Below are 18,179 nucleotides of genomic sequence, written 5' to 3' on the forward strand. Positions count from 1 at the left end.
ATTGCGACAATCGGGAAGAAAGTCTCAGCCAAAAGAATTCCTTTCGCCTCAATCCGGTGACATTCCGAAATTCAGCCTGCAGGACCACTCCTCTAAAGAAGCAAGGGTCCTAGGTTTCATTGGTACAAAAAAGTTGGGACAGAAGGAAAAAACAGAAGAAACAATAGGCACCCTTTGAGTCTCAATAAAGCATTAAAATTGATTTTTATTTCAGTAGGAGATTAAAGATCTCCCGCTGAAACCCCACTTAACGCTCCGTTCCCAAAATGAAGTTTTAGTATTTTTTTGCATACAGCGAGAAGGATTTTATACGAACTATTGAGTGCCGTCGTTACATGGGGCATTTTCAACCAGATTCTCCTTTTTATAGAGGGTCCTATTTTTCTAGTATTGTAACTCTTACCAATGACGTGTTAAATATACAATCATCGTGTTTTTAATCCTTTTTTTTTTTTTTAATGGAACAACCCATCGGCTCTGAACTTCTAAGATTTTAGGGTTTTTTTGTTGTGCAAGATTTATCACAGACTTAAACTTTAGCGTTGGTGTCTTGGATTGAAAGTAGAAGAACGCAAGGGGCTGCCTATCCTATTTAATAGCTAGTAACCAATTAGTACCATGCAATATTATTCATGTTGGAAGTTTAAATTAAGACTTGTCTGGTATAGAAGCCTCCAGTGAAGACATAATTTTTTCAGGAGTGAAATCAAGGCATTAATGAAATGACGGCTGAGGAACTTTGCATAAAAATAATGCCTTATTCCAGAACAAGACTCAAAATAAGGAATTATTAATCTGCTTTCTCTCCAATTGCCGATACACTGACAATCATCTTCAAGATTTCTACTGAAGCCCACCTTACAAGCTAAGCAAATCATGTTTCTTACCGTGGTTAAAAGCAGACTTGGGACTTTATAGTTCTGTCTAGGTATCGAATTGATCTGATTTTAGTACGCTACATTAAGCAACCAGGTTTGCTGAATAAATCAAAGTTGCTCAGGTTCGTACAATGCTGTAAGCCAAAACCAAGCAAGCAAAAGTAATGGTTTTAAGCACGCTGTGTAAACTTGAACAAAGAACATCCTTAAAATATCTGGGAAAATGTCTTCGTTTTTGTCAGAATCTTGGGCATTACCAATATCTTTTCACATCCTCATTACAAGACAGAGATCTGATTTCCCCCCCCCCCCCAACTTTTTCCAGTAAACGACGACACATAAAATAATGACCAAAAGGATGTTTCTGATTTTCGGTACCCACAAGAAATAAATATAAAACTGGAATACCCATCACTGCAAAGGAATTGCTTAATCCTCAATACACTTGTACTATAACAATACAGAAATCACCGATCCTTCCATTTTTCTTGGATCAGCTGCAAACAACACTTGATTCATTTTTTAACTCGAGAGCCTCATTCGGACCTTTTAGAAAGTGATCTTGTTAGTTTGGGGTCAGCGGAAAAAAGACAATATTGTAGCTGTAACTTCCAACAGTTTAATCAAGAATATCATTTACGGTACAATTGTTTTTAATCCTATTTAAAGCCAACGAGAAAATTGTGTTTTATGCAAACGGTGATAATGACTGAGAATCGCTCATTATCAGGATTGTCATTGAAAAAGATGGTTAGCAATGTGATGGGGGCTAATAGGGAGCAAACAGTGATTATTGATGAGAGATGGTGAAAAATGCATATCCATCTTTTGATTCCTTAATGTGTGTGTCCTTATTCTACCTCTGTTTTTCTGGATGTGTCTAATGCCATTTGTTGGATAATGAGTGATATTTTTTTGTATAATATCAGAACGTGTCAGGGTCCAGGAACAAATAAAATATTTTGTATTCTTTTTTTTTTTATAAAGCAACAAAAAAAACCACCCCAAGTTGTTTCATTGAGTTTATCCGTGTTGTTGCCATCTAGAACACAAGGGAAGGAATGGGATTCTTCTGGTTGTGGACGCGTTAGATATCCTTCTTCTTTCTCTTCTGAATTAAGTTTTTCAAGAAAAATTCACCTGTGCAGCCCCCAAAACAAAAGCAGAGGTTTTAGCCAAGCAGCAAAATCTCCCATTGCCCATTTTGTCATTACAGTGATCCCTCGATTTTCGCAATCTCGTTCTTCGCGAAACGCTATATCGCGATTTTTCCCATCCGATGACGTCACTCTCTTCCTTCCTTTCTCATCTTTCTTTCTCTCTCTCTTTCTCTATCTTGCTTCTTCCTCTCTCACACTCTCTTCCTCCTCTCTCATCTCTTTCTTTCCTTCTCTCTCTTTCTCTATCTCTCCCCCTCTTGCTGGCGGGCGGGCGGGCGGGGGCATCAGCGAGGAAGACCCAGGGAAGGTTCCTTCGGCGCCCAGCAGCTGATCTGCTCGGTAGCGCAGCAGCAGCGAGGAGCCGAATCGGGGTTTCCCCTTTGCGTGGGCGGTGGGGAAACCCCCGATCTTCGTCTGCTCGCTGCTGCTGCGCTACCGAGCAGATCAGCTGCTGGGCGGCCGCAGCCAGGAGCGAGCAGATGAAGATCGGGGTTTCCCCGCCGCCCACGCACAAGGGGAAACCCCGATCTTCGTCCGCTCGCTGCTGCTGCGCTACCGAGCAGATCAGCTGCTGGGCGGCGAAAGGAACCTTCCCTGGGTCTTCCCCTCCGCCCACGCAAACTCCACCATCTGCGCATGCACGGCCATGAAAAAAAGGGCGCGCATGCGCAGATGGTGTTTTTACTTCCGCAACCCTACATCGCGAAAAATCGATTATCGCGAGGGGTCTTGGAACGGAACCCTCGCGATAATCGAGGGATCACTGTATTACAGAAAAATACAAGAAAGACATCAATTACGGGAGGGAATCTAAAGATGAAATGGAACTTTTTTGGAGGGGGGAACAATGTTTGTTTGTTTGTTATTTATAATCAATATGCCAATGATACCCAGCTATGCATCTCCACCCCATGTCCAGTCAACAAAGCAGTGGAAGTGATGTGCCGGTGCCTGGAGGCTGTTGGGGCCTGGATGGGTGTCAACAAACTCAAACTCAACCCAGACAAGACGGAGTGGCTGTGGGTCTTGCCCTCCCAAGGAAAATTCCATCTGTCCATTACCTGCGTCCTCGATCCACAGCTGACATTGGAACATCATCTTTCGGCTGTGGCGAGGGGGGCGTTTGCCCAGGTTCGCCTGGTGCACCAGTTGCGGCCCTATTTGGACAGGGAGTCACTGCTCACAGTCACTCATGCCCTTATCGCCTCGAGGTTCGATTACTGCAACGCTCTCTACATGGGGCTACCTTTGAAAAGTGTTCGGAAACTTCAGATCGTGCAGAATGCGGCCGCGAGAGCCATTGTGGGGCTTCCTAGATTCGCCCACGTTTCTGCAACACTCCGCGGCCTGCACTAGCTGCCAATCGGTTTCCGGTAACAATTCAAAGTGTTGGTAATGACCTTTAAAGCTCTACATGGCATTGGGCCAGAATACATCCGGAACCCGCCTTCTACCGCACGAATCCCAGCGGCCGATAAGGTCCCACAGAGTTGGCCTTCTCCGGGTCCGTCGACCAAACAATGTTGCTTGGCGGGCCCCCAGGGGAAGAGCCTTCTCTGTGGCGGCCCCGGCCCTTTGGAACCAACTCCCCTCAGAGATTAGAACGGACCCCACCCTCCTTGTCTTCGCAAATTACTTAAGACCCACCTTTGTCACCAGGCATGGGGGAGTTAAGTTATCCTTTCCCCTAGGCTATTAGAAGTTATGCATGGTATGTTTGGTTTTTTATAATAAGGGTTTTTTAGTTGTTTTTATTAATTGGATTGTTCATGTTGTTTTACCCACTGTTGCTTAGCCGCCCCGAGTCTGCAGAGATGGCCGGCATACAAATCCAATAAATAAATAAATAAATTCGACTTCTGTGCCACCCATTGCCAATCCTGAAGGACTCGGGGCAAATTTCAAGAGCATCTTGAAATGTACAGCTTCTGTGCTATTTGATGCTGCTACAAGTTTCAGTGCAGTCACAAAGCCAAACGTATTTCAAAGAATTATCATCATTTGGTTTTTAAAGCTAAATACTATCCAAAATCTGCCAGTAACTCAGAAATTAGCTATTGTACCATGTTTCCCCAAAAATAAGACCCTGTGTTATATTTTTTTGAACACTGAAATAAGAGCTTGGCCTTATTGCCATGAACTCAAAAGCCCAATTGGGTTTATTATCAGGGAATGTATTATTTTGGGGAAAAACGATGATAGGTAGATGATGGATGGATAGATATAGAATACAAATGATCATAGATGATAAATATAGATGATAGAGATATATAATAAACAGATAACCATAAGTGGATTAGATAGATGATAGAGATGATGATGGATGGATAGACAGGTTGATAGATGATGATAAATGGAGACAGATTATTTATTATTATTATTATTATTATTATTATTATTATTATTATTATTATTATTGATTATTAGATTTGTATGCCGCCCCTCTCCATAGACTCTGGGCGGCTCACAACAGTGATAAAAATAATACATGGTAAAAAAATCTAATAATTAAAATCTAAAATAACAGTTTTACATTTAAAAGTCAAAAAGAAACAAAAAAAACCAATAGATAAAATACATACACACAGTCATATCATGCACAAAACTACTTAGGCAAGGGGGGGATGTCTCAGTTCTCCCAAGCCTGACGACAGAGGTGGGTTTTAAGGAGTTTACGAAAGGCAAGGAGGGTGGTGGCAGTCTTAATCTCTGGGGGGAGTTGATTCCAGAGGGTCAGAACCGCCACAGAGAAGGCTCTTACCCTGGGTCCCACCAGACAACATTGTTTAGTCGACAGAACCCGGAGAAGACCAACTCTGTGGGACCTAACCAGATGATAAATGATCACAGGTGGATTAGATAGATGATAGAGAGATAGATGATGGATGGATGGCTAGATAGATACATAGATAGATACTGTGTTTTCCCAAAAATAAAACCCTGTCTAAGATAAGTTTTCCAATAGGTTCTTGGACTCTTTCAGTTGATTAAGTCCCATTATTTGAATAGCCACAAAAAGGACATGATAAACAGCATTATTTGTTGAGGAGCAGTCACATTTTAAGGTTGTGTACTGAACCCAAAAGGTTCAGTATGATAACAGGTTAGGCAAGTAGCTCAATTTTCTTTCACTGCTATAAAAGTTCAGTTCTAGATAATGATTAAAGCAATAAAGGCGTTTATGGGTAAAAACATACCATTTAATTATTTCCTATTTTAAAAGTAATTTCAGGATCATACTAAGGTACTAGAGAAGGAAGGACATTAAAAAGGCTATTAAGTTGTTGTGGTTCAGTCTGGGACCCCTCCGGGAATGGCTGACCTTCTGTCGGTTTCCAGCTCAGAGGGAGAGGCTGAGGAACAGGAGGTGCAGACTGACGAGGAAGAGGAATCCCAGGCTGAAGAAGAAGGACAGCCAGAGTCCCACCAGGGGGAGCTCTCCCCAGCAAGCAGCCTGGATTCCTTAGGGGAAAATGCTCAAGACATCATAGATATGCGACAAAGGAGAGCTAATCAGAGACGGACTCAATTGGCTAAGTATTTCCAGCATTAGAGGTCACAGCTGGGTTTGGGTGTGGTGCTCTTGGAAAGGATAAAAGGCGGACCCACCCTTCCTGGCTTGTGGAGTTTTATCTTGGAGATTCGTGAGACCTGTCTGTGAACTTTGGTGGCTTACAATCCTGGTTTGTGCCTTGGACTATTGAAACCTTGTGGGGGTGTGCCAGCAAGAAGCTTGGGGTATTGACTGGACATCAGGACCCTGCTGTAACGTATTATAGCCTGTCTGTTGTGAAGACAGGTTTTCCTTTGTGCTTATTTTTTCCAGCTATAAAATACTTTTGGATTTTACCAGAGTGTCTGGCTGTTTTTTCAGTTGGTGTTGAGGTCTGGGAAAACCCAGACAGAACATAAGTATTCAATAAATAGTGCATAAACATATTACCACCACTGTCCTCCCCCACCCAGTTACCACCACTGTCCTCCCCCACCCACCCCAATGGGGGCAACAGCCCATTACTGCTTACAGTCCTACAACTCGTACCTGCTTTGTAAGAGGAGCGCACAAGAGGCCCGCTAGCTGTGTAATGAAATCCGAGGTCGTTTCCAACTTTCTCCCAGTGTTTAAATTTCTCCGGAGTAACATATTCTTCCACCTAGGAAAAAAAATGATATTATAAAGGCCTTTCCCCAACCCCCAAGAGCATGCTGCAGGCCTTCCAAATCCTGTGTGCACCCAATTTTTGCAAAAATGGAGTGCCGGGGTGGCGCTTCAGGAGGCCAAAAATGGCTATACAGTGCTCCCTCGATTTTCGCGGGTTCAAACTTCACGAATAGCCTATACCACGGTTTTTCAAAAAATATTAATTAAAAAATACTTCGCGGGGTTTTTTCCTATACCACGGTTTTTCCCACCTGGTGACGTCATACGTCATCGCCAAACTAATAATTTTTGCAAATAAATAACAAAAAAAAATAATTATTGTTAATAAATAATTATGTTTATAAATATCAGGATCACTAAATGTCTTATTCAATGGTGAGTACCAGTAATAATGGTGAGTAAATGGTTGTTAAGGGAATGGGAAATGGTAATTTAGGGGTTTAAAGTCTTAAGGGATGGCTTGTGATACTATCCATAGCCAAAAATGGTGTATTTACTTCCACATCTCTACTTCGCGGAAAATTGACTTTCGCGGGCGGTCTCGGAACGCATCCCCCGCGGAAATAGAGGGAACACTGTATTTGGTGTATAAGACGCACCGACATTTCCACCCTCTTGGGTGGGGGGTGCGTCTTATTCTCCAAAAAATATGGTAAGTTTTCCCATTGTTTTCACAAAAGCACTTTTATACAGATAGTCCTCAACTTACAAAATAGTTTGTTTAGTGAACGTCTGAATTTATGACAGTGGGAAGAAAGGGAACCCCTTGACTGTTTCACACACAGCGACCTTTGAAGTCATGTGACCAAAATTCAGGCGCTCAACATTTGGCGGATAGGAGGTTCGCCGTGTCCTCGGGATCAAACGATCCCTTTTTGTGACCTCACAAGCCAAGTCAATGGGGAAGCCAGATTTGCTTAGCAATGGGTTACTAGTTTTAAAACAGGGGATTCACTTAAGTGTCAAGAAAGGTTGTAAAATTTGGTAAAACTTAACGACTGTCTCACTATACAAAATAATACAAAAAACGAACCCCCTACTAGGTATTTCCTTTTGTTTTACGGGACACACTTTTTGAGGGGAGGCCGCCTGTCAGGCCAAAGCTTGGAGGTTTTGGCCTGCCACATTCTTTTGGAATGTCTCTTGCTATGGGAAGAGGGGAGGGGAGGTTGCATAAGGAACCAATTAGAGGTAGACAAAATAATAATAATTATTATTATTTATTAGATTTGTATGCCGCCCCTCTCCGAAGACTCGGGGCGGCTCACAACAATGATAAAAACAATATTATAATGGCACAAATCTAATATTAAAAATAACTAAAAACCCTATCATAATTAAAAAACCAAACAGCACATACATACCAAACATAAATTATAAGGAGCCTTGGGGAAAGATGTCTCAAATCCCCCATGCCTGGCGGTATAGGTGGGTCTTGAGTAGTTTATGGAAGACAAGGAGGGTGGGAGCAGTTCTAATCTCCGGGGGGAGTTGATTCCAGAGGGCCGGGGCCACCACAGAGAAGGCTCTTCCCCTGGGGCCCGCCAGACGACATTGTTTAGTCGATGGGACCCGGAGAAGGCCAACTCTGTGGGACCTTATCGGCTGCTGGGATTTGTGCGGTAGCAAGCGGTTCCGGAGGTACTCTGGTCCAATGCCATAATAAATTCCTTTTAGAGTTTCAAGGTCATCTTTTGTCAGCACCAGGCCAGATTAAGATGGGCATGTACAGACCTGGTGGCAGAAGTTTAGTGGTCCATGTGACCAACTTTTAGTTGGAACGCTGACATTTGGTAAATACCACCTCTGGTTTTAGAGTATCTGAAGCAACGAAAGCCATAAGCCTCCCAATTATTTATAAAATATAAAAATGTTACCTTTAGGTGCCGTTTTGTAGGCTGCATATACTGTCCCAAGGTCAAACAATCCACATCGGCTTCACGTAATCCTTTTTTTTGTGGGGGTGGTGGGAGTTTGTTAAAAAAAAGAGAGACACTTTTAGTAAATGACAGAACCAGGATTTGGCAAAGAAATTGCTGGAAATTGGCGAAATCTCGCCCGTGTGAACATCCTCCTCTGAGATTTCGCATGCTGCACATGCGCAGAAGCCAAATCTCATGCCGATAGGCACACATTTGCATGCTGGATGTGCGCACACCCACAACAGTCCCGGATAGCGCACCAATAGTGGCAGGGAAGTGCAACCCTATAAAGCCCTTCATGGCACCGGACCAGGTTATCTCAGGGACCGTCTTCTGCTGCACGAATCCCAGCGACCAGTTAGGTCCCACAGAGTGGATCTTCTCCGGGTCCCGTCAACTAAACAATGTCACTTGGCGGGACCCAGGGGAAGAGCCTTCTCTGTGGCGGCCCTGGCCCTCTGGAACCAACTCCCCCCAGAGATTAGAACTGCCCTCACCCTCCTTCCCTTTCGTAAGCTGCTTAAAACCCACCTCTGCCGTCAGGCATGGGGGAACTAAGATACTCTTTCCCCCTAGGCCTTTACCATTTTATGCATGGTATGTCTGTATGTATGTTTGGTTTTTATAATAATGGGGTTTTAACTGTTTTTAGTATTGGATTATTATTATATGCTGTTTTATTACTGTTGTTAGCCGCCCCGAGTCTGCGGAGAGGGGCGGCATACAAATCCAATCAATCAATCAATCAATCAATCAACCCCCACCTGCTCCACTTACTTTTCAGGGTGGCGTGCAACTGTTCGTCGGTCTCCCCCAGGCCAAGCATGAGTGACGTTTTAGAAATCACATTAGGCTGGACTTCCTTAGCGTGCTTCAAAACGCGAAGGGATTGCTCAAATTTTGCCCGCGGATCACGAACTTTGCTGCAAGAAAAAGCGTCAAGCCGGGTTTTTGGCGTGACTACTATAAGGAGACAGCCCAGGAGCGAAACGCAGCACAGGAAGCCTTAGACATTTAATGGTGGTTTATAGCAGAGGTGGGATTCAGCAGGTTCTGACCCGTTCCGGAGAACCTGTAGTGGAAATTTTGAATAGTTTGGAGAACCAGTAAATACCACCTCTGAGTGGCCCCCATCCCCATCTATTCTCTACCTCCCGAGTCCCAGCTGATCAGGAGCAAACGGATTTTGCAGCATCCTTCCCATAGGGTGTCGCTCAAATCTTCCCCTGGAGTGTTTCCACACGAGCGTGCGTGAGATTTCGGTGACTTTTTCGCCTCTGCGCATGCGTGGAAGCAAGAAATCGCCAAAAACTCACGCCTTCATCCCCTCGCAAGATTTCACGAGAATTCATCACCTCACAAGCGTACGTGAGGTTTCGGTGATTTTTTTTGCTTCTGTGCATGCATGGAAGCAAGAAATTGCCAAAAACTCATGCCTACGTCTCCTTGTGAGATTTCACGAGAATTTGTCACTTCATGAGCGTACGTAAGATTTCGGTGGGTTTTTTCGGCTTCTGCGCATGCATGGAAGCAAGAAATCGCCCAAAACTCACGCCTGCGTCTCCTCGTGATATTTCACGAGAATTTGTCACCTCACGAGTGTATGTGAGATTTCGGTGATTTTCTTTTGCTTCTGCGCATGCGCAGAAGCAAAAAATTAACAAAAACTTACGTGTGTATCCCCTCGCAAGATTTCACGACAATTTGTTTCCTGCGCATGCGTAGAAGTAAGATCTTCCTGGGGCATGTGCACACGCCTGTCAGTCACCCAAAGCTGCACGCGTAGCTCCACCGCACAGGTGCCTGACCGTAACATTAGCAACCCAATACAGTGCTACCTCTACTTAAAAATTTAATTTGTTCCGTGACCAGGTTCTCAAGTAGAAAAGTTTGCAAGAAGAAGCAATTTTTCCCATAGGAATCAATGTAAAAGCAAATAATGCATGCGATTGGGGAAACCACAGGGAGGGTGGAGGCCCTGTTTCCTCCCAGGAGATTCTGAGAGTGACCCCAGGGAGGCTTCTCCCTGCTTTTTCTGGCCCTGTTTCCTCCCAGGAGATTTCTAGAGAGGTCCCACAGAGGTTTCTCCCTCTCTTTTCCGGCCCTGTTTCCTCCCAGGAGATTCCTAGAGAGGCCCCACGGAGGCTTCTACCTGCCTTTTCTGGTCCTGTTTCCTCCCAGGAGATTCCTAGAGAGGCCCCACAGAGGCTTTTCCCTGCTTTTTCCAGCCCTGTTTCCTCCTAGGAGATTCCTAGAGAGGCCCCACGGAGGCTTCTCCCTGCCTTTTTCGTCCCTCTTTCGTCCCAGGAGATTCCTAGAGAGGCCCCATGAGGCTTCTCCCTGCCTTTTCTGGTTACAGTTTTGGAGGCTCAGGTTTGTAAGTAGAAAATGGTTCTTGAGAAGAGGCAAGAAAATCTTGAACACCCGGTTCCTATCTAGAAAAAATTCATAAGTAGAGGCGTTTATAGTTAGAGGTACCACTGTACTGCCAATGTCCCTTTGAACAAGGACATTCTCTGGTTGAACGATCCCTTCCCATCACCTCTGCAATTCTGGAACTGTCTCCACGTTGTGGGCGTAGACATCTAATCCAGACAAAGCTACTTTCTCCACTGCGTCAAGATCCCCCCGGAAGTCAGGCGTTAAGCATTCCACCAAAATGTTGGGATTCCTGCAAAGGAAAGGTGTGTAAACATGCCTAAGAGCCGAGAAGACCACTTCAAAGAAATCTCTTCTGAAAAAAATAGGGAGAGGTTTTTGCCTTTCGGGATATTTGTATTTCCCCGTACCTCTCTTTTAAGTGCGAGACGGTCTTCGCAAAGTGTTCGGCGCCTCCGTCGGGAAGATCTGCAAAAGAGATTTCTAGAGTTATTTCCCCCCAAAGATCCAAGATAGTTTTAGGCAGATCTGAGGAACCAGGAAGCTCAAATTGCCCAAGGAGCTGCTGATACGGTTCTACAGAGGAATCATTGAGTCTGTCATCTGCACCTCTATAACTGTCTGGTTTGGTGCTGCAACCCAGCAGGACCGACACAGACTTCAGAGGAGAATCAGAACTGCAGAAAAAACAATGGCTGCCAACCTGCCTTCCATTGAGGACCTGTAGACTGCACGAGTCAAAAAGAGGGCAGGGAAAATATTGACTGACCTCTCGCATCCTGAACACAAACTGTTTCGACTCCTACCCTCAAAACGTCGCTACAGAGCACTGCACACCAAGACAACTCGAGAAAAGAACAGTTTTTTCCTGAATGCCATCACTCTGCTTAACAAATAATTCCTTCACCACTGACAAACTATTCATTAACAGTGCATTGCTATTACTATTAGCCTTCTCATCGTTGCTATCACTCATCTCCCACTTAAGACTGTATGAATGTAACTTGTTGCTATTCTATTCTATTCTATTCTCATCTTGATTGTTTCCTCACTACTTATTTGACACCTCATGATTCCTGACAAATGTATATTTTCTTTCATGGACACTGAGAGCATCTGCACCAAAGACAAATTCCTTGTGTGTCCAATCACACTTGACCAATAAAGAATTATTTATTTATTTGTCTGTCTGTCTGTCTGTCTGTCTGTCTGTCTGTCTGTCTGTCTGTCTGTCTGTCTGTCTGTCTGTCTGTCTGTCTATCTATCTATCTATCTATCTATCTATTGGATTTGTATGCCGCCCCTCTCCAGAGACTCGGGGCGGCTAACAGCGACAATAAAACAGTGTACAATAGTAATTTGATATTAGAAATGATTAAAAATCCATTAATATAAAAACCAAACATACATACATACATACATACATACATACATACATACATACATACATACATACCATGCATAGAATTGTAAAGGCCTAGGGGGGAAAAGGATCTCAATTCCTCCATGCCTGGCGGCAGAGGTGGGTTTTAAGTTGTTTACGAAAGGCAAGGAGGGTGGGGGCAGTTCTAATCTCTGGGGGGGAGTTGGTTCCAGAGGGCCGGGGCCGCCACAGAGAAGGCTCTTCCCCTGGGTCCCGCCAAGCGACATTGCTTAGTTGACGGGACCTGGAGAAGATCCACTCTGTGGGACCTAACCGGTCGCTGGGATTCGTGCAGCAGAAGGCGGTCCCTGAGGTATATTCTATGTTATATTCTTTTTCCATTTCCATTTCCAATTCCATTCTATTCTATTCTACTCTATCCCATCCCATCCCACCCCAGTCCACTCAACTCTATTCCATTCTGTATTCTATTCTATTCCTCTCCTTTCGCCAGAGAAATCTTGGGTTCAATTTATCACTGTCAATCAAGGCATGATAGCATTGTGATTTTCTCTTACCATCCCTGTCTACAGAGGTCAACACGACGTAATCTAGTCCCCAGTCTGCAATTGCTTTTGCAGTGTTGTACGGTTCCTCTGGATCCAATGGAGGAGGATTTCTGGACGTCTTCACCGAGCAGAAGCGACAGCCTCTCGTACACGTGTCTCCCATTAGCTAAAATGAAAAAGAGATGAGAGGGGGAAGATTTTTTCCATTTAAAAAAAAGTTAAAATTATTTGAACCACCCGCGTGTCCAATTTTCCTTTTGCGCATGCGCAGAGGGACAATTTTTTCTTCTGTGCCTGCTTTGTACATGCGCGCACTGGAAACAGACTCCAGCTGTTCGTCTGCCTGATGTCTAACTCCAAAGGCAGCTGATAACTGCCAGACTGCCCTAGTTCTATCTCTGCAATGGATCAAGAACCATCTCCAGACTCCAGGATTGGCCCATGTTCCTCCCCAACCTCCTCACTGTCTGAATCTGCTGCCAGCTCTACCGGCCACTGGCAGGCCACAACAAGGAGGGTATTGGACTAGAAGACCTCTAAGGTCCCTTCCAACTCTGTTATACTATCCTTGGAGGCGATCCCAGCAGGAAACAGTCCTTTGCGTTATTAACCCGCCAATCTGGTGCACCCTCATTCCCAACTCTTTGTTATCCTGTATAGAAATGCCGGGCTCAATATGGTTGTAAGACGAGGACGTGGACTTCCCCTTCTGAATGGACCTTCAGAGGTCAGTGATGAACTTACCATGATAGTGGCGGTAGCAGTAGCATATTCTCCTCCTCCCCAGCATTCTCCAATGTTTGGACACCTGGCCTCCTCACACACCTATTGATAAGGACACCTTGATTAGCGGTAGAAAAGGAGCTAAACGGTACCATTTCTTCGGAAAAGTTAAGATTCTAGCTCTCTGTGTTTCTCCCATGCAGCTTTTTGCTGAGTTCCCTAGCTGGGTCATGGAACGTCTGTAAGGAAACTACCAAGCTCAGAGGCCACTGAGGACCCAACAATCCTCTTATTTATTTATTTATTTATTATTTGGATTTGTATGCCGCCCCTCTCCGAAAACTCGGGGCGGCTCACAACAAGTGAAAAGACAATCCAATACATGATCCAATTAATTAAAATATTATAAATTTAAGAAAAACCCCTATACTAACATACACACACACAAGCATACCATATATAAATTCAACGTGCCCAGGGGAAGATGTTTAGTTCCCCCATGCCTGACGGCAAAGGTGGGTTTTGAGGAGTTTACGGAAGGCAGGAAGAGTAGGGGCAGTTCTGATCTCCGGGGGGAGTTGGTTCCAGAGAGCCGGTGCCGCCACAGAGAAGGCTCTCCCCCTGGGGCCCGCCAGCCGACATTGTTTAGTTGACGGGACCCGGAGGAGGCCCACTCTGTGGGACCTAATCGGTCGCTGGGATTCGTGCGGCAGAAGGCGGACGAGATATTCTGGTCGGAGATATTCTGGTCCAGTGCCATGAAGGGCTTTAAAGGTCATAACCAACACTTTGAATTGTGACCGGAAACTGATCGGCAGCCAATGCAGACTGCGGAGTGATGGTGAAACATGGGCATACCTGGGTAAGCCCATGACTGCTCTCGCAGCTGCATTCTGCACGATCTGAAGTTTCCGAACACTTTTCAAAGGTAGCCCCATGTAGAGAGCATTACAGTAGTCGAACCTCGAGGTGATGAGGGCATGAGTGACTGTGAGCAATGAGTCCCGGTCCAGGTAGGGCCGCAACTGGTGCACCAGGTGAACCTGGGCAAACGCCCCCCTCGCCACAGCTGAAAGATGGTTCTCTAATGTGAGCTGTGGATCGAGGAGGACGCCCAAGTTGCGGACCCTCTCTGAGGGGGTCAGTAATTCCCCCCCCCCAGGGTAATGGACGGACAGATGGGATTGTCCTTGGGAGGCAAAACCCACAGCCACTCCGTCTTATCCGGGTTGAGCTTGAGTCTGTTGACACCCATCCAGGCCCCAACAGCCTCCAGGCACCGGCACATCACTTCCTCCTCCTCCTTCCCTGATCCTTCTCCACTGGGCAAACCCTACTGCCTTCTAGCACTGATTATGTTACCATCCTCCGAGTTATTATTTATTATTATTATTATTATTATTATTATTATTATTATTATTATTATTTAATTAAATTTGTATGCCGCCCCTCTCCGTATTATTATTATTACCTAATCAGGTGATGAAATGTCTGCAAGAAAATCAACAAGCACATCCTCAAGGACCCTACAAGTCAGTCCTGAGCTACAAACATCCTCTTCTATTGAATAGAATAGGGCAGGGCCGGGTAGAATAGAATAATGGAATATGGAATGGAGTGGGATGGAATGTGGAATAGAACAGAATAGAATAAAATAATGGAATGTGGAATGGAATTGAGTGGAGTGGAATATGGAATAGAATAGAATAGAGTAGAATAGAATAACAGAACAGAATAGAATAGAACAGAATAGAATAATGGAATGCGGAATAGAATAGAATGGAATACAATGTTCCCTCGATTTTCGCGGGTTCGAACTTCGCGAATAGCCTATACCACGGTTTTTAAAAAAATATTAATTAAAAAATACTTCGCGGTTTTTTCCCTATACCATGGTTTTTCCCACCCGATGACGTCATATGTCATCGCCAAACTAATAATTTTTGCAAATAAATAAAAAAAATAATTATTGTTAATAAATAATTATGTTTATAAATATCAGGATCACATTCAATGGTGAGTACCAGTAATAATGGTGAGTAAATGGTTGTTAATGGAATGGGAAATGGTAATTTAGGGGTTTAAAGTGTTAAAGGCTTGTGATACTGTCCATAGCCAAAAATGGTGTATTTACTTCCGCATCTCTACTTCGCGGAAATTTGACTTTCGCGGGCGGTCTTGGAACGCATCCCCCGCGGAAATTGAGGGAACACTGTACAATACAATAATGGAATGTGGAATATGAAAATGAATGGAATGGAATAGAACAGAACAGAATTCTTTATTGGCCAACTGTGATTGAACACACAAGGAATTTGTCTTTGGTGCAGATGTTCTCAGTTTACATAAGGAGAATAAAATACATTCATCAAGAATAAAAAGATACAACAATCTTTTTATCGACAGTCAAGGTTACTAATAAGCTATGAAATCGTACTAGCAAACAAATAAAACAATATAAATTGAAAGATACAAACAACATGGTTACAGTCATAAGTGGGAAGAGATAGATACTAGGAAGGAAGAGAATAATAATAATAATAGTCTTAATAAATTATTTGCTACAGTGTTGTGGGGTTTAATTGTTAAGCAGAGCGATGGCATTAGGGAAGAAACCTCCAACTTTCAGAGTGATATCTTTAGCACCCTGCAGATACTTTTACAAAAAAACAGAAAGTATTTGAACTAAGTAAACACAGTGAACTAAGAAATAAGGAAAAGAAGTTAACCTAACTGAAAATTTAAGGAAACATGTTGCTAACTTTTCGTGAATCACTTAAAATAGATTTTTCGTTTAAATGGCTGAAAGAGCGACTGCAGTTCTGTATCTCCTTCACGTTCATTGCCAATCACATCTTCTTTATATATGAGAAAAACCAGAGGGAAAAAATAATAATTTCCAAACCGGAAAAGTCTTGGTACTGGCACTATACCGTATGCAGGTTTAAATGGCGCAACGTGTTCTTCAGTTTATTATAATTCTTCCCAATGGGAATCTCCGTTTTCAGCCAGGGAGGAAGTCGTAACCTAAAAAATAAAAGCTTATGTTAGTTCCACCGATGATCTCAGTTTGGAAATGGTCATCGTCTTTATAAACTATAAAGAAGTTTATGAATCCAGATGAATCAGTCATCTGTGTGTGCTTTTAGTTTTGATTTTGCAACAAACTTTAATACATTGGGCAATGAATAAACAAACTGCTGTCAAGTGGAGAAAAACCCATACAGTGGTACCTCTACCTATGAACGCCTCTACTTACGAACTTTTCTAGATAAGAACCGGGTGTTTGAGATTTTTTTGCCTCTTCTCAAGAACCATTTTCCACTTACAAACCCGAGCCTCCGAAAGTGGAACCGGAAAAGGCAGGGAGAAGCCTCCATAGGGCCTCTCTAGGAATCTCCTGGGAGGAAACAGGGCCGGAAAAGGCGGGGAGAAGCCTCTGTGGGGCCTCTCTAGGAATCTCCTGGGAGGAAACAGTGCTGGAAAAAGCAAGGAGAGGCCTCCGTGGGGCCTCTCTTGGAATCTCCGGGAGGAAACAGGGCCAGAAAAGGTGGGGAGAAACCTCTGTGGGGCCTCACTAGGAATCTCCTGGGAGGAAACAGTGCTGGAAAAAGCAAGGAGAGGCCTCCGTGGGGCCTCTCTAGGAATCTCTTGGGAGGAAACAGGGCCGGAAAAGGCGGGGGAAAGCCTCTAAGTGTGTTCATAAGTAGAGGTACCACTGTATTAAGTTTTTTAGAGTCCTTTTCACGTTAAGTAGATAAGGTGCCAAGGAGCGCCTTGTATACCATTCAGATAAGAAAGGTTTTAGTTCATTCTGCTAAAACAGAGGCAGGCAACGACTCCCAGAACCCCACGAGTTATAAAAGAACCATTGTTCTCCATCTCTGAGCCCAAAGATGAAATACCAACAGGCTAATGTGGGTTAGAATGGGTTACAACGCATGCGGCTGAATATTCCTCCGTACCTTTCTCCTTTTTGACGCTTTAAATTGCCTTTGTATTCTGCCCACTTGGTTTTGTCCGAAAGTTCCCCAGAAATAAAATCTTTCAAATCGGGACCCTCTTGAAAATGTCCCATCTGGGCTTCCGGCAGCGAATTTGTGCTTGACGTTCTCAGCTGGCTTCCAAACACCTAGGGGAAATACATATATATATTGCTCAAAAAAATAAAGGGAACACTTAAACAACACAATATAACTCCAAGTATATCAAACTTGTCCACTTAGGAAGCAACACTGATTGACAATCAATTTCACCTGCTGTTGTGCACATTCAACTTTGTACAGAACAAAGTATTCAATGAGAATATTTCATTCATTCAGATCTAGGATGTGTTATTTGAGTGTTCCCTTTATTTTTTTGAGCAGTGTATATATATGTGTGTGTGTGTGTGCGTATCATTGCTTTACAAAGGTAAAATAAATAAATACATACATACATACTTTATTGTCATTGTATGTACAGTATATACACAGTATACCCATGCAATGAAATCTGTATGACACCAAATACCAATCTCAACATACATAACAATTCGAAAGAACAGGTTCAACCCACCACAATTTCCCACCTGAACCATACAACTTCCATACAATAGGCAAGTAGTATTGTCCAGCAGTTCACTGATGGTGACCCCCTAGTACATTGTGTTGGGGGAGAGTTTTGCACATGCGGGAAGTAACCCCATCAACTAGCCACAGTTCACAACTACAGTGTTCCCTCGATTTTCGCGGGTTTGAACTTCACAAAAAGTCTACAACACTGTTTTTCAAAAATATTAATTAAAAAATACTTCGCGTTTCCCTCCCCTATACCACAGTTTTTCCCACCCGATGATGTCATATGTCATCGCCAAACTTTCGTCCGCCTTTAATAATTTTTTTTTGATAAACTTTAATAAACATGGGGAGTAATAATCTAAATGGTTGCTAAGGGAATGGGAAATTGTAATTTAGAAGTTTAAAGTGTTAAGGGATGGCTTGTGATACTGTTGATAGCCAAAAATAGTGTGGTATTTACTTCC

At 43.6% G+C, this 18,179-nt stretch overlaps 2 protein-coding genes across 2 annotated transcripts in view; one reads left to right on the forward strand and one right to left on the reverse strand.

Moving 5' to 3' along the window:
* UGDH (UDP-glucose 6-dehydrogenase) overlaps positions 1-1,880 on the forward strand; it is a 33,647-nt gene extending 31,767 nt beyond the window's left edge. The window contains 1 exon segment of the mRNA XM_070757085.1: positions 1-1,880. Coding sequence (XP_070613186.1) covers positions 1-60 — 60 coding nt within the window. The 3' untranslated portion in view covers positions 61-1,880.
* LIAS (lipoic acid synthetase) overlaps positions 1,485-18,179 on the reverse strand; it is a 19,677-nt gene continuing 2,982 nt past the window's right edge. Inside the window, exons 2-11 of the mRNA XM_070757086.1 lie at positions 17,122-17,288; positions 16,090-16,183; positions 13,178-13,258; positions 12,443-12,599; positions 10,912-10,969; positions 10,665-10,793; positions 8,900-9,045; positions 8,078-8,148; positions 6,081-6,192; positions 1,485-2,018 (exon numbers count right to left, since the gene is read on the reverse strand). Of these exons, the coding sequence (XP_070613187.1) occupies positions 1,966-2,018; positions 6,081-6,192; positions 8,078-8,148; positions 8,900-9,045; positions 10,665-10,793; positions 10,912-10,969; positions 12,443-12,599; positions 13,178-13,258; positions 16,090-16,183; positions 17,122-17,288 (1,068 nt within the window). The 3' untranslated portion in view covers positions 1,485-1,965. The remainder of the gene's footprint in view (positions 2,019-6,080; positions 6,193-8,077; positions 8,149-8,899; positions 9,046-10,664; positions 10,794-10,911; positions 10,970-12,442; positions 12,600-13,177; positions 13,259-16,089; positions 16,184-17,121; positions 17,289-18,179) is intronic.

This window comes from Erythrolamprus reginae, chromosome 7 (assembly GCF_031021105.1).
Source record: "Erythrolamprus reginae isolate rEryReg1 chromosome 7, rEryReg1.hap1, whole genome shotgun sequence".
NCBI classification, from domain to species: domain Eukaryota; kingdom Metazoa; phylum Chordata; class Lepidosauria; order Squamata; family Dipsadidae; genus Erythrolamprus; species Erythrolamprus reginae.